Raw genomic sequence first — 12,522 nt, forward strand, 5'->3', positions numbered from 1 at the left:
CACCGGTCACGTGGTTTGGGGTGTCCATGACACCTAGCAGAGCCCGAGGTCGCCAGGGAACGCAGCGTGATCGGCTCCCGAGGAGAGTGACCCAGCGCAGGTCAAAGGTCATGATGTCTTAATGACATCATTAAAGTCTCAGCTGACGTCACTTGTTCTTTAAGGTTGTGGGGATTGGAGCCAGGGACTGCGACCCCAGTAACACACCAGGGTCAAGGTTCACACCTGCACCCCCCAGAGATGCCAGGGGTCAAAGTTCAGTGCCCGTGACCTGCCACTGACCTCTCCTGCCCCCCAGACTCACAGTAGCACCATCCCCCCAGCGCGACTCCATGGACGGACCCAGCGGGGCACCCCCCTACCCCGGGGCTGCCGGGCCCAGAGCACAGCCGCAGCCAGCGCACCGGTGAGCGGGTCGGGGAGGGAGGGAGGGAGGGAGAGGGGCTGCGGGTCAGGAGGGCGGGGCGCTGGGGTGGGCGCAGGACTGAGGGCTCTCCCTGTTCTTCCCAGGTGCTGCCCGCTGCCTCCCCGCTGCTCCCTGAGCCCAGGGCAGAGCTGGCTGTGCCGGGGCCAGGGCCAGGGCCAGGGCTGGAGTTGAGCCTGTCGGAGCTGGGCCTGGGTAACTACACGCCTGTGGGGCTGATCCAGACCGTGCTGGAGTCACTGCACGTGCACCTGGGCCTGCCCTGGTGGGGCGCCATCATGGCTGGGGAGGGGCATGCTGGGATACTGGGGGGGGGGGGGGGGGCCAGGCCCCGGCCCCCCCACTACCTGCCACCATGCAGCAGTGGAGAGGCCCTCTGCAGCAGCACTGTGGGCAATGGGGCCTGTGGGCTCCCCACAAGGGACCTCAGTCCTCAGCCCCATGGCCTTGTGGGTAATTCCCCATCCTTGCCAAGTGCAGGGCATTGTGGGTAATCCGCCACTGCCAGCCCAGTGCACTGTGGGTAACAGCATTGGTTTACTCCCTCTTCAGATCAAGGAACTTGTGTTTCCTCCCACCCCTGCCTAGTGCAGTGTATCACGGGTAACAGAGGGTCCCTCTCAGTGCATTCTGGGATATGGTTTGCTTTCACACACACACACACACACACACACACACACACACACACACCCATCCCCCATGATGCATTGCGAGTAACTCGCTGGCAGGCTCAGGCAGAGCAGCACAGCGCACAGGGGGTGACCCATGGCTTTCCCTGCCACTCTGGTCCATTGTTGAGGATGATCTTTTTTCTCCCAGTGCATTCTGGGAAACACCACCCTGGGTAAGGGTGCTAGGAGCTGTTTTTCCTTCAGCAAGGTATTATGGGTAAGGAGCTGCCTCCCCCCAGTGCATCATGGGTAAGGGGCTGTCTTCCTTCCCCTGCTCTGGTGTTTTGGGGGCGAGGGGTCATACCCGTCCTCTTCCCTCTGGTGCATTGTGGGTAACAGGCTGTCTCCCTCCCAGTGCACTGTGGGTAAAGGGCTGTCACCCTCCCCTCACCCATTTCCCTGCCCTGCCCCCACAGCATTGTGGGTCAGGGGCTGCCCCAGTGCAGGGTGGGTAACAGACTCCCCCCACAGCCACGGCAGTGGCGCGCTTCCTGGTCTTTCCGCTCATCCTGAAGGGGCAGCGGGAAGAGACAAAGCTCAACAACCAGTTGCCTGAAATCACACGGTTCACAACCCTCTTAAGCGAGGCCAGGCGCTCCGGCAACCATTTGCAGTGTAAGTGGGGCTGGGGGTGGGGCCAGGGCTGGAGGCGGAGTCCTGTGGAAGGGGGTGGAGTCAGGGCTGGGGCCAGTGAGTGAAGTGGCGAGGGTTGGGGGCAGAGTCTCTCTAGGGAGGGCAGATGGCGGGTACTGGGAGCAGAGCCATGAGTGCAGCAGGGGTTGGAGGCAGAGTCAGCGGGGTGCAGGAAGGAAGGGCACTGTCAGGGCAGAGAGGGAACGGGGTTGGGTGGAGCCTCTGTGTGAGAGGTGGAGTCACAGCAGGGAGGGCGGAGTCAGAGGGGTAGGAAGGGGCAAAAATGAGGTAGAGGAAAGGCCATACAGGAGATGGGAGAGGCCCGGTGGGATAAAGGAGCTGAGTAAGGGGGTGTTAGAAGGCTCCATGGGTGGGGCCTGAGGGAGGAGGGGGCGGGGCTTGGTGAGTGGGATAGCGGCCCTGCCTCCAACGCCCCTTTTCTCTGCCCCTCCAGTTGCCAAGGTCAACTCAGACCTCATGAGGTACCAGCAGGCCAATTATATCAACCCCCTGGCTATCTTCCTGGGGCCATTTGTCCAGGTGAGCCCCGCCCTCCCCACAGGCTCCGCCCTCCCACCCCCATCCCAAAACCACAGGCCCCTGGTGCCCAACCCCCCTGTCCCTGCTGATGCCCCTAACTCCCAACTCACAGCCCCTCCACCACCACTCATCTCTTACCCCCACCTCCCCATATCTCCCCAGGCTCCTGTCTTCATCTCCTTCTTCATCGCCCTGCGGGAAATGACCATCCTCCCAGTTCCCAGCATGCAAAGCGGTGGCCTGGCTTGGTTCCCAGACCTGACTGCACCGGACCCCTTCTACATCTTGCCTCTCACCGTCACTGGCTCCTCACTGCTCATGGTGCAGGTGAGAAGCAGAGTGTCACAGCTGCCTTAGGGACATGGGGCTTGTGCCCCCCTCCCCATGTGGCTGCAGGGAGAGAGGAACAGTATGGCAAGGCCTACAATAACCAGGGGGCTGCAGTGGTCTCATCTTGGGGTGGGGGGGTGTCACTGGAACTAAGCAAGCTGGTGATTGGCCAAGGGCGGTGTTTCAGGTAGGATTTGCTATAAACAAGGGGTTGGAGAGTGGGATCCCATGTGGCAGGGGTGGGCAAAATGTGGCCCATGGGCCGAATGCAACCCGCCAGGCCATTCTGTCTGGCCTGCAGGGCCCCTAAAAAATTTAGAAAATTAATATTTATCTGCCTCTGGCTGCCTGTCATGTGGCCCTTGATAGCTTGCCAAAATGTAGTAAGCAGCCCTCCACCCAAAATAATTGCCCACCCCTGCCATATGGGCTTAGAAGAGGGGGGCTTATGTAAGGGGCATGACTTCGGTGTTTCACTGGTACATACCCCCTCTACCCACCATAGCTCGGCGCAGAGTCCGGGGTGGATATCCCGCACCTGAAGATTATTAAGACGGTTTTCCGGGTGATTCCCTTGGTAATCCTGCCGCTCACCATCACCTTCCCCACGGTAAGAGCCCTTGCATGGGGATGGGGGGGCCTCGCACACGAGGGCCTCTTGCATGGGGACAGAGCCCATGCACAGAGACGGGGGCTTCTCACATGGAGAGAGCTCGTACATGGGGGTGAGGGCCTTTCACATGGGAACAGGGCCCTTGCATGGGGGCGGGGGAAGTCTCGCACAGGGAGGGGCCTAGCACTGACAGCTCTCACATGGGAACAGGAGTCTTTTACACACAAGGAGGGGTCTCATACAGGGAGGTGGAGTCCTCTCACATAGAGAAGGACCTTGCACAGGGATGGGCCTCGTACAGGAAGGGGGGCTTCTAGCATGGGAAGAGCTGTTGCACAGAGACGGTTCTTGCAAGGGGATGGGGGGCTTCTTGCACAGACCAGCTACTGATTCTGTCTGCACCTCTGCCTTATCCAGGCAATGATCACCTACTGGCTGACATCCAACGTGCTCGCGCTGGTGCAGGTGGGGCTGCTGCGCATCCCAGCTGTGCGTACCCGGCTCCATATCCCCGAGCGAGTGAAGCACAAGCGTGAACTGTTTCCCAATAATGAAGGCTTCTTCCAGAATCTTACAGATGGTAAGCATCACCCCAGGCCTGGGAGTGGGCATAGGGGGGCTGCGATGTTCACGGGGTTCACCCCCCTCTGTCCCTGCCCTCTTCCTCCTCCTCCTCCCCAGAGTGGAAGAACATATGGATACGGTGGCACATGGAGGAGGTGTGCTTGAAGCAGATGGCAGAAGAGGAGCTACCTGGTGCTGGCAGTGAAAGGTGGGTGGTGCCTTTGCACAAGGGATCCAGGCCTTTCCGGCCATCACTGTTCTCTTTCACAGTCCTGACTGCTAGCCACCCTTAGGCTGAGCCCTTAGTAGAGCGGCAGCCGGCATCCTTTGTTTCTATGGAGAAGCACAATGTTGAGCAAGGACAGTCATGAGGACAGCCACCGCTCTGGGTGGGGCCCTGTCTGTTTTCTTGGGAGTAGTAACGGCCAGTTTGCATGAGGGCACCATGCCTGGTTGGAGTGGGGGAAGCTGTTTTGACTAGTGGCATTACCAGGTTGCCCAGGATGGTGTGGCCATTTTGACTAAGGGCACTGTGCCCGACTCCCTATGGGCAATGGCCACAAATGACAGCATGTGGGCACAAGGCCCCCTTTACATTTGTGCTTCAGGGTCTTGGCCCTCCCATGAGGGAGGGGTAACTCCCTGAGGGCTGCCAAGCGGACACATTTTATCTTTTCTCTCGTGCCTCTCACCCCCTCCCCCCACCAGGACCCCTGCGCCAGACATTCACCCACAATCCTGTGAAGCCCCAAAAAGGCCAGACTGACAGTAACACCCCCACCAAGCACCCATGGAGACCGTGGCAGGATCTGTGGGACTGAACATGCTCCCCAGTAACAGCAAAGAGGATGAGGATGCCCTACGTGGGACATCAGAGCTGCCCCCATCCACCCCCAGCTCTGAGCTTGGGGGGGGCAGGGGAGAGCAGGACTGGGCCATGGCAATAAAGGACCTGCAATGCCCCTTCTGCTGCCACCGGCTCTGCTTGAACGTGGGGGAGCAATCCAGGCTGTGGGGCCTGGGAGTGGTTGGGGGAGCCCAAATGCCCGGGTTCACAAGGAGCAGGGTGGGGAGCTGGATGGCAGGGGATGGGAGCCCAGACACCTGGATTCTCAGCTGGCTCTGGTAGGTGCAGAAGAGGCACAAGATTCCCTTCCTGGCTGGCAGCTGCCCCACCCTGAGTATGCGTCAGAGGAGGGGACACCGAGGGTGGCAAATGGGGGAGATGGGAGCTGCCTTCTCAGATGACCTCAAACCTGAGACTACCCTCTCCCCCCTACTGCCCCAGGCACTGGAAAGACCTGAATGAGCCCAGCTGGGGAGTATGGGGAGGCCTTCCCCAGGACACGGAGCCAGGTGCCAGAGTGCCAAGTTTATTGCCAGTCTGGGAGCCAGCAGGGGAGTGAGAACAGGAAATAAGTTAAAGGCGGGGGGAGGTGGGGGGTGTCCGTGTCCGGGGGAAGGCAACGCAGGGGAGGGGCAAACCCTGCCCCAGAGCCTCCCCCAGGTCCTGCTCCATCACTTGGTCTTGGGACCATCATCCTCGACATCCATCTCCGTCACAACGGCATGACACAGCAGCTGGGTGTAGCGGGACACAGAGGCTGCGGGGACAAAGGTGTGATGATCAGGAGTGAGGGGCACTGGTCAGACTTGGAGGAGCAGGGGACTGTGGGGCAAGGGGCTGCAGGGCAGGAGTGAGGGGATCCCTTTCTTCCCCTTTTCTCATCTGGCCCACAAAGAGGGAACCCAGGCATCCTGGTCCCAAGCCCTGGCCATAACCTCTGGTGACAGCTGCATGCTGTGCGTGTGAGAGCTGGTGTCTTGTGTTTGTCCTCAGGCAGGAAGTGGGGGTGGGGATCAGCTGACACCCGGGCGCTGAGATGGCAAAAACCCGCCGACTCGGCTCTGGGAACCAGCGGAGTCAGGCAGGTGAGGCACCCTGGAGCTGGAGGCACGTGCACCACCCCAGGCTGCTGGGAGGTCAGGGGACTGCGGGTCAGGAGAGGCACTGGCAGGGCCATGGTGGGCAAGGGGCTGCGGGTCAGGAGTGAGGGGCACCCAGGGGGTGGGGAAGGAGCTTACCCGCGGCCCTCTGCAGCCATCGTGGCCGGCGCCGGTGGGCTGGGCTGACCAGCAGGACGTAGAAAGGAAGCCCGGAGAGGGCGATGCCGATGCCAGTGAAGGCATTGGCCGTGTCGGTGCAGAGCGGGATGGCCACGAGGAAGACAGTGCAGAGGCAGAAGAACACCGGGAAGGCCAGGCTCAGCTGCGGGGCAGGGGGGAGCCAGCGTGAGCCCCAGGTCATTGTGGGATACGAAACCTCGGGGTCAGGCCTGGCCCCAAGACATCATGGGACACCGAGATGGGCCTGGCCCCGAGATACGGTGGCATGCCCAGAACAAGTGTGGCCCCAGGGCATCATGGGAGACGGAGCTAGAATTAGGCCCAGCCCCAGAGCATCATGGGAGAAAGAGCTGGAGCCATGCCCAGCCCAAGAGCATCATGGGAGACAGGCCTAGCCCCAGGGCATTGTGGGACACTGAGCGAGAGCAGGACTGTAGGGCATTATGGGACAGCCCTCCTGGCCTCGCAGCACTGCGGATACTGAAGCAGCGGGGATTATGGGATGCGAATGACCGTGACGCCCAGAGCATTGTGGGCCAGACGGACCCTCCCGCGACCCATCTACTCCCACGAGGCCTCCACAAGCCACTTACCCATAGTCCTTTGGGGCAGAGGTTGTGCTAACTCCCCCTTCCCCAGCCTGCCCACCCCAGTGGATTGTGGGCAGGGGATGGGCCCACCTTAAGGGGGCGGGACCTGTGGGGCTCCTTCCAGCGCAGGTAGAGCTGCCCGGCAATGGACAGGCCCACAAAAAACCAGTAGCTGAAGCTGTAGTAGTTGATAAGCTGGAAGACGTCATCCACGCACAGGTAGACCAGCGCCATGGCCCCCTGCACCCGGGAGACAGACAGGGCTCGGGGTGCCTGCGTGACACCCCCTGGGGGCAGGGAATGGGCTGGCCTGCCAGAATTTGCCCCCCATGAGATGGGCTGACCTATGGGAGCTCCTTCCCCACCCCCCCAAGTGGCAGAGAGATGATCTGTCCCATGGAAACACCCCTTGACACACAGAGAAATGGATCATCCCTGCCCCTCTCCCAAGACAGAATGGTCTCCCCCGTGGCATAGGCAGTTCTGGCACTAACCATGACTCCCCTCCCTCCCCCCCTGCACAACAGGGCATGGTCTGTTCCATGGCCAACAGACAGGTGGTCTGTCCCGTCGCCTGCCCAGCCTGTGGTCCAGTCCATGGCACCAACGCTGCCCCCCCACAGGCCCGTGGTGCCAACGCTGCCCCCCCACAGCCCCGTGGTGCCATGGTCCAGCCCGTGGCACCAACCCCCACCATAGTCCTGTGGTCCAGCCCAAGGCACCAGCCCTACCCTTCATGGCCCCCGTGGTCTTATTGTCTGTCCCATGGCACCAACCACCCCACCATAGTCCCATGGTCTGCCCCGTGGCACCAACCCCTCCCCCCCAATAGCCCTGTGGTCCGGCCCATGTACTCACATTGAAAAGCAGAGCAGGCACAGGCGTGAACCGTTCCACGTGGACCATGCAGAGGAGGTCAGGGAGGTGCCCCTCACGGGAGCCCACAAAGAACAGCCTGGGACATGGGGCCACGGTGAGGGGCACAGGAAAGGGGCTGCGGGCTGGGAGTGAGGGGCACCGTAGGGCTGGGAAGGGGGTCCCCATTACCTGGAGGCAGCCAGTATGGAGGCATTGAGCCCTCCGAAACAGGACAGGGCGACGGCCACAGGGATCGTCCAGTTCATGACCCCAAAGACACGGTCGGCGAAGGTCTGTAGGGAGAGGAGGGGCAGGCAGTGAACCCGGACGTCTGGATTCCCTCCCCAAATCCAAGTGAGGTCTGAGGGGTCCGGGTGCGAGTCCCGGACACCTGGGTCCCATCCCTGCTGTGGGAGGGGACCGGCATCTGACAACAGGATCAAAGCGGAGGTTGGGGGCGGGACACCGGACACCTGGGTTCTCCCCCAGAGGTAAGTAGGGTCTGAGGGGTCCCAATGGGGGTGTCCTGGATGCCTGGGTTCTCCCCTGGAAGGGGTGGGGCCTCACCACAGCCACAGCATCGCTGGCCAGGATCTCGGGGGCGGTGAGCACAGCGTAGTAAGCCACGTTGGTGAGGATGTAGATGGCCGTGACGATGGGCATGGAGATGCTGATGGCCAGGGGCAGGTTCCTGGGGGGAAAGCAGGAATTTGGGATGGGGGTGGGGTTAGAGCCTCTGGAGACAAAGTCCCATCCTCAGTCCCACCCTCTGCTGGCTCCATCCTCCAACCCCAGCACTGACCTCATGCAGACCCTTAACTCTGCCCCCTCTTCCCTCGGGGTCCCCAGTGTCCCACAGCCCCTGCCCCCACTCTGCTCCTGCCGGTGCCCCTCACTCCTGACCCGCAGCCCCACCCACCTCTGGGGGTTCTTGATCTCCTCGGTGACAAAGTTGAGGGTGTCCCAGCCCGAGTAGGAGAACAGGGCTGAGTACAGCGCCAGCGCCAGGTCGCCCGGGGCCAGCGAGGACCCCGCAAAGGCGTCCACGAAGTGCCCGGTGTATCCTGGGGGGTGGGAACTGGCATTAGGGGGCTGCAGGTCAGGAGTTAGGGACACCGGCAGGGCTGCAGGGAGGGCGGCAGGGGATGCAGGTTGGGAAAGAAGGACAGAAGCAGGGCAGGGGGTAGGGGGCGCAAGGGGGAGGGGGGCTCTCACCCTGGCCAAGGCCCACCAGCCCAGCACCACTCACTGCCAGCAGTGCCAGGACCTTGGCGTAGGTGAAGATGTCCTGGACGCGGGTTCCCCACCGCACGTAGGCACAGTTCACGAAGGTCAGCAGGCCTAGCAGGCAGTGACACAGGGATGAGCCCAGCCCCAGGGACCCCCCACATCACAGCATGGCACCCCTGCCCAGGGCACAGCAACTGGTCTGGGCACCTGGGTTCTCTCCCAGCTCTGGGGGGGGAGTGGGATGGGACAGGGCAATGGGTGACTGGGCAGGGGCCAGGAGCCTAAACACCTGGGTTCTACCACAGAACTGAGTGGGTCCCGTGGTTTAGGAGCCCAGACACCCAGGTTCTAGCCCAGCTCCAGCAGGGCTGAGGGGACTGGTGGCTTGCAGCTGGGATTCTCCCCACTCCCAGGTGCCTCAGCTCCTGTCACCTTGATCTTTCTCCAGGTGTCACACCCACAACCAGGGTTGGGCCTTGGCTCCTGACCAAGCCAGCTGGGTGGAGGCAGCCAGGGCAGGCTCTCAAGACGGGGCTCCCCCCTGGAGATTCCTGCTTTCCCCCACCTCCCCTGCCCACCCTCCCCTGACTCTGGCCCGGGGGGGGGTCAGCCGAGGACACAGGAAGACGGTCAACAAAGCTGTAAATGTCTTTATCGGACCCCAAAACAGACAACGCCCCAATCCGGTGCCCCTTACTCCCAACCCACAGCCCCCAGGGCTCTCACAGATGCAGGTAGCGGCCAGGAGGCGCCCGGCGGCCGCTGGGGCACGGCAGGAGGGGAAGATCGGCTGCAGCAGGTTGTCGGCCAGGGTGACGGCGATGACGGCCTGGCTGGTGGGCTCCACAATGAGGAGGGATGACCAGAGGCGGATGAAGGCGGCCAGGCTTCCAAAGGCCTCCAGGATGTACGCATAGGAGGCACCTGACTTGGTGATGGTGGTGCCCAGCTCGGCATAGCACAGGGCACCAGCCACCGAGAAAGCACCACCCACGCCCCACACGACCAGTGCCAACCCAAAGGAGCCCGCATAGCGCAGCACCCCTTTGGGTGCCACGAAGATGCCCGACCCAATCATGTTGCCCACAATGAGGCAGACCCCATTCAGCAGCGACAGCTCCGGCCGCAGTTTCACTGGCCCCGTGGCCTCCAACTCCATGACCTCTGACCCTGATGGTGACTCTGCTGCTTCCGACCCCAACATTGACCCTGCAACTTCTGACCCCGGTAGTGGTGTTGGTGGTGACTCCTGGGTTCCCTCCGGCGGCTGCGCATACCGCGGGGAGGGCGCCATGGCTGCTGCAGGGAGAGGGTGCAAGGAGGGGGTTAGGGGAGCCTGACGTCTGGGTTCTTGACTCGCCAAAAGAGGGAGAAGCCATTGGGTCACAGCGGAAGGAAAATGGGAGCCCAGACATCTGGGCTCTTGACTGGGAAGGAAGGAGATGAGAGCCCAGACACCTGGGTTCTTGACTAGCCAGAAGAGGTGGAAGCTTTTGGGTCAGAGTGGGTAGGAAATGCAAACCTGGACACCTGGGTTCTCAATGTGGAAGACTTGGGGGGAGAGGAAGATGGGAGCGAGGACACCTAGGTTCATGACCAAGAAGGAAGAAGAGGGGATGAGAACCCAGACACCGGGGTTCTCGACCAGCCAGCAGAGGGGGAATCTTTGGGTTGGGGCAGATGGGGAATGGGAACCTGGACACCTGGGTTCTTGACTAGCCAAAGCAGAGGGATCCACTGCATTGGGATGGATGGGGAAGGGAGCCCAGATGCCTGGGTTCTTGACCAGGAAAGAGGAGGGGGATTGGAGTGAGGGCACCTGGGTTCTCGACCAGCAAAAAGAGGTGGAACTTATAGAGCTTGTTGGGAATGGGCACCCGGACGCCTGGGTTCTCAACCTGGGAGGATCTGAGGGGGTTGGCACTGGACAGGAATGGAGCTCGGACGCCTGGGTTCTCCACCAAGAAACCTGGGGTCTGAGCCAGCAAGGAGGAGGTGGGGAGATCGGATAAGTGAGGACTGGTGGGGATGGGAAGCCAGATGCCTGGGTTTAGCCTTCTCTCTGTGAAGGGAGTGAAGTCTCGTGATTGGAGCGGGCGCGTGGCTGGGAGCCCGGACACCTAGGTTCTCAAGCAGCAAGGAGCGGGGAAGTGGGTGGGCGAGAGCTGGCAGGGACGGGAGCCCAGTCGCCTGGGTTCTCAGCCAGGAAGGAGGGGAGAATCTGGGTGTTCTGCGCTATAAAGGGATGGACGCCTGGACTCCTGGATTCTCCACCAGCAAGGAGGGGGAATTTGGCGGGTCAGAGCCCTGATGCCTGGGCTCTTCATGGGTTCAAAAGTGTGTGTGTTGAGGGGTGGGCAGTGGTACAGGGGTCCCGGGCGCCCGAGTTCCCTCTCTAGCACGCAGCCACTCACCGCTGCCCTGGCCTGAGCCTGTGTCCCTGCCGGAATAGAGAAAGAGGAAGAACATGCTGTGGCAGAGACTTTAGCTTAAGGAAGGGGGGGCTGGGGGGGGGGATCAGGGGCTGGGGTGGGGCCACAGGGGAAGGGGGGGCTGGGGGGGGGTATCAGGGGCTGGGCTGGGTCCAAGGTCCCGGACCGCGAGCGCTGAGCTCAGCAGTAACGGAGATAAGGCACCGGGAGCTTCCCCCGTCGCAGTGCCCCCACCCTGACCTCACCTCTTCCTGCAGGGCCTGAGCTGGGGGAGAACGCAGACATCTGGGATCCTCCTGGACCCCACTCCCTTTCCTGCCTGGGCAAGAACTCAGGGAGGACCAAGGCATCCCACACCCCTCCCTGAGCTGGGAGAGAAACTGGGCATGATTGCTCCTCTGCCTGCCACGCGATGGCTCTAACCACTACCGTATGCTCCCTTTCCAGAGCTGAGAGGGAACCCAAGTGTCTGGGTCCCCCCCATTATTGGCTTTGTTAATAATTAGCTGATAACAGCTTAATCAAGGAGTAAGCTGTTAATAGTGACCTCTGCCCCGCCCCACCCTGAGCGGAGGGAGAGGAGGGAGGGAAAGGACCCAGGCTGAGACCGGCCACAGCTCAGCTCATCTATGGGAGACAAGGTGAAACAGCGCATGCGCGAATTGGATCCATTCGGCTTCCGTACAGCCAGGCCCAAAATGGCGGCACCCATGCCTTAGGTATTGATTGGGTAACAATGGCTGAGCCCGTGATTAAGAATCCAAAAATAGAAGAACACGCTCAAATCAAAGATGGAGGCGCCCAGCGTTGCCACACTAAATATGGTGGCAACAAATCGCCTCTTGGCAACGCACTCACAATATGGCCGCTCCCGACCTCTTCAAAATGGCGGCGACCACAGTGGAAGATCGAGGAGGAGCGTGGCCGCATTTGCGGCCGGCTCGGGAGCAAACAGGAACTAATCAAGACTTCAGGAACGTGTGTTTACTTCCACAAGTTGTGACATCACATATGATGTCTATGACGAAGGTCAAGAAAGGAACAAGTCACGGGGTCGTTACGGAGACCCATTGGGAATCCAAGATGGCGCTGCCCTGGACTCCGATATAAAATGGCGATGAGCACGAGTCTTGTCCAACATGGCAGCTACCGTCGTTCCCTTCCCAACATGGCCGCCCACTCGGAGTGACGTTACGAACAACCTGACAAATAACAACGCTGATTTCCTTTGCAAGATGGCGGCGCCGACAGTGCGCAACTGAGACCTTCCCAAAATAGCCGCGGCTACGCCACCGCGCCGTCACCCAATATGGTGTGGCCCCTTGCAAAATGGCGGCGCCCAGCTGGCAACCTTCCCAAGATGGCGGCGCCCATGCCTTTCCGTACGCTCCTTGAAATAGGTTCCCTCGTGCGTCCTGTTCTACTTCCTGTCCCAGAATGGCACCTCCCGGGCTGCTGCGGCTGAGTAGGGATCGGGGGGGGGGCGGGGAAGGGTCGGGGAGGGGTGACA

General features: G+C 61.3%; 3 protein-coding genes across 6 annotated transcripts in view; 2 read left to right on the forward strand and 1 right to left on the reverse strand.

Annotated features, from left to right (window-relative positions):
- Positions 1–202: 202 nt before the first annotated feature.
- On the forward strand, positions 203–4,737 carry LOC102368242 (mitochondrial inner membrane protein OXA1L-like; the record flags this gene model as incomplete). Its single annotated transcript, XM_006037094.3, has 9 exons — positions 203–406; positions 511–709; positions 1,567–1,710; positions 2,183–2,268; positions 2,431–2,595; positions 3,104–3,208; positions 3,629–3,791; positions 3,893–3,983; positions 4,484–4,737. Coding segments are annotated over 9 exons (1,215 nt in total), but the record flags the coding sequence as incomplete, so codon positions are not given.
- Positions 4,738–5,116: 379 nt separating this feature from the next.
- LOC102368483 (Y+L amino acid transporter 2) lies at positions 5,117–11,471 on the reverse strand. 4 transcript variants are annotated; one of them, XM_025193543.1, is made up of 10 exons: positions 11,258–11,471; positions 9,307–9,876; positions 8,566–8,691; positions 8,270–8,414; positions 7,918–8,041; positions 7,540–7,643; positions 7,351–7,447; positions 6,583–6,732; positions 5,861–6,044; positions 5,117–5,379 (listed from the first exon to the last, which is right to left on the reverse strand). In XM_025193543.1, the coding sequence occupies exons 1-10, from the start codon at positions 11,295–11,297 to the stop codon at positions 5,294–5,296; spliced, it is 1,626 nt and encodes a 541-aa protein (XP_025049328.1). In that variant the 5' UTR covers positions 11,298–11,471; the 3' UTR covers positions 5,117–5,293. The 4 variants fall into 4 exon arrangements, with proteins under 4 accessions (XP_025049328.1, XP_006037157.1, XP_025049327.1 ...); XM_006037095.3 differs by having other exon boundaries at positions 9,307–9,879; XM_025193542.1 differs by lacking the exon at positions 11,258–11,471 and adding an exon at positions 10,995–11,055 and having other exon boundaries at positions 9,307–9,879.
- A 901-nt stretch (positions 11,472–12,372) lies between these two features.
- Positions 12,373–12,522, forward strand: part of MRPL52 (mitochondrial ribosomal protein L52) — a 1,111-nt gene continuing 961 nt past the window's right edge. Inside the window, exon 1 of the mRNA XM_025193540.1 lies at positions 12,373–12,394. Within this exon, the coding sequence (XP_025049325.1) occupies positions 12,373–12,394 (22 nt within the window). The remainder of the gene's footprint in view (positions 12,395–12,522) is intronic.

Source organism: Alligator sinensis, unplaced genomic scaffold (assembly GCF_000455745.1).
Source record: "Alligator sinensis unplaced genomic scaffold, ASM45574v1 scaffold1614_1, whole genome shotgun sequence".
Taxonomy (NCBI): Eukaryota; Metazoa; Chordata; order Crocodylia; family Alligatoridae; genus Alligator; species Alligator sinensis.

Bases quoted from the DNA above. Each gene is read 5' to 3' on its own strand.
- LOC102368483 (XM_025193542.1), bottom strand. From the start codon at position 11,049: ATGTTCTTCCTCTTTCTCTATTCCGGCAGGGACACAGGCTCAGGCCAG. The intron at 7,448-7,539 runs GTAATGGGGACC...CCCATGTCCCAG, and splicing joins TCCATACTGGCTGCCTCCAG to GCTGTTCTTTGTGGGCTCCC. The intron at 5,380-5,860 runs GTAAGCTCCTTC...TTGTCCCCGCAG, and splicing joins ATGGCTGCAGAGGGCCGCGG to CCTCTGTGTCCCGCTACACC.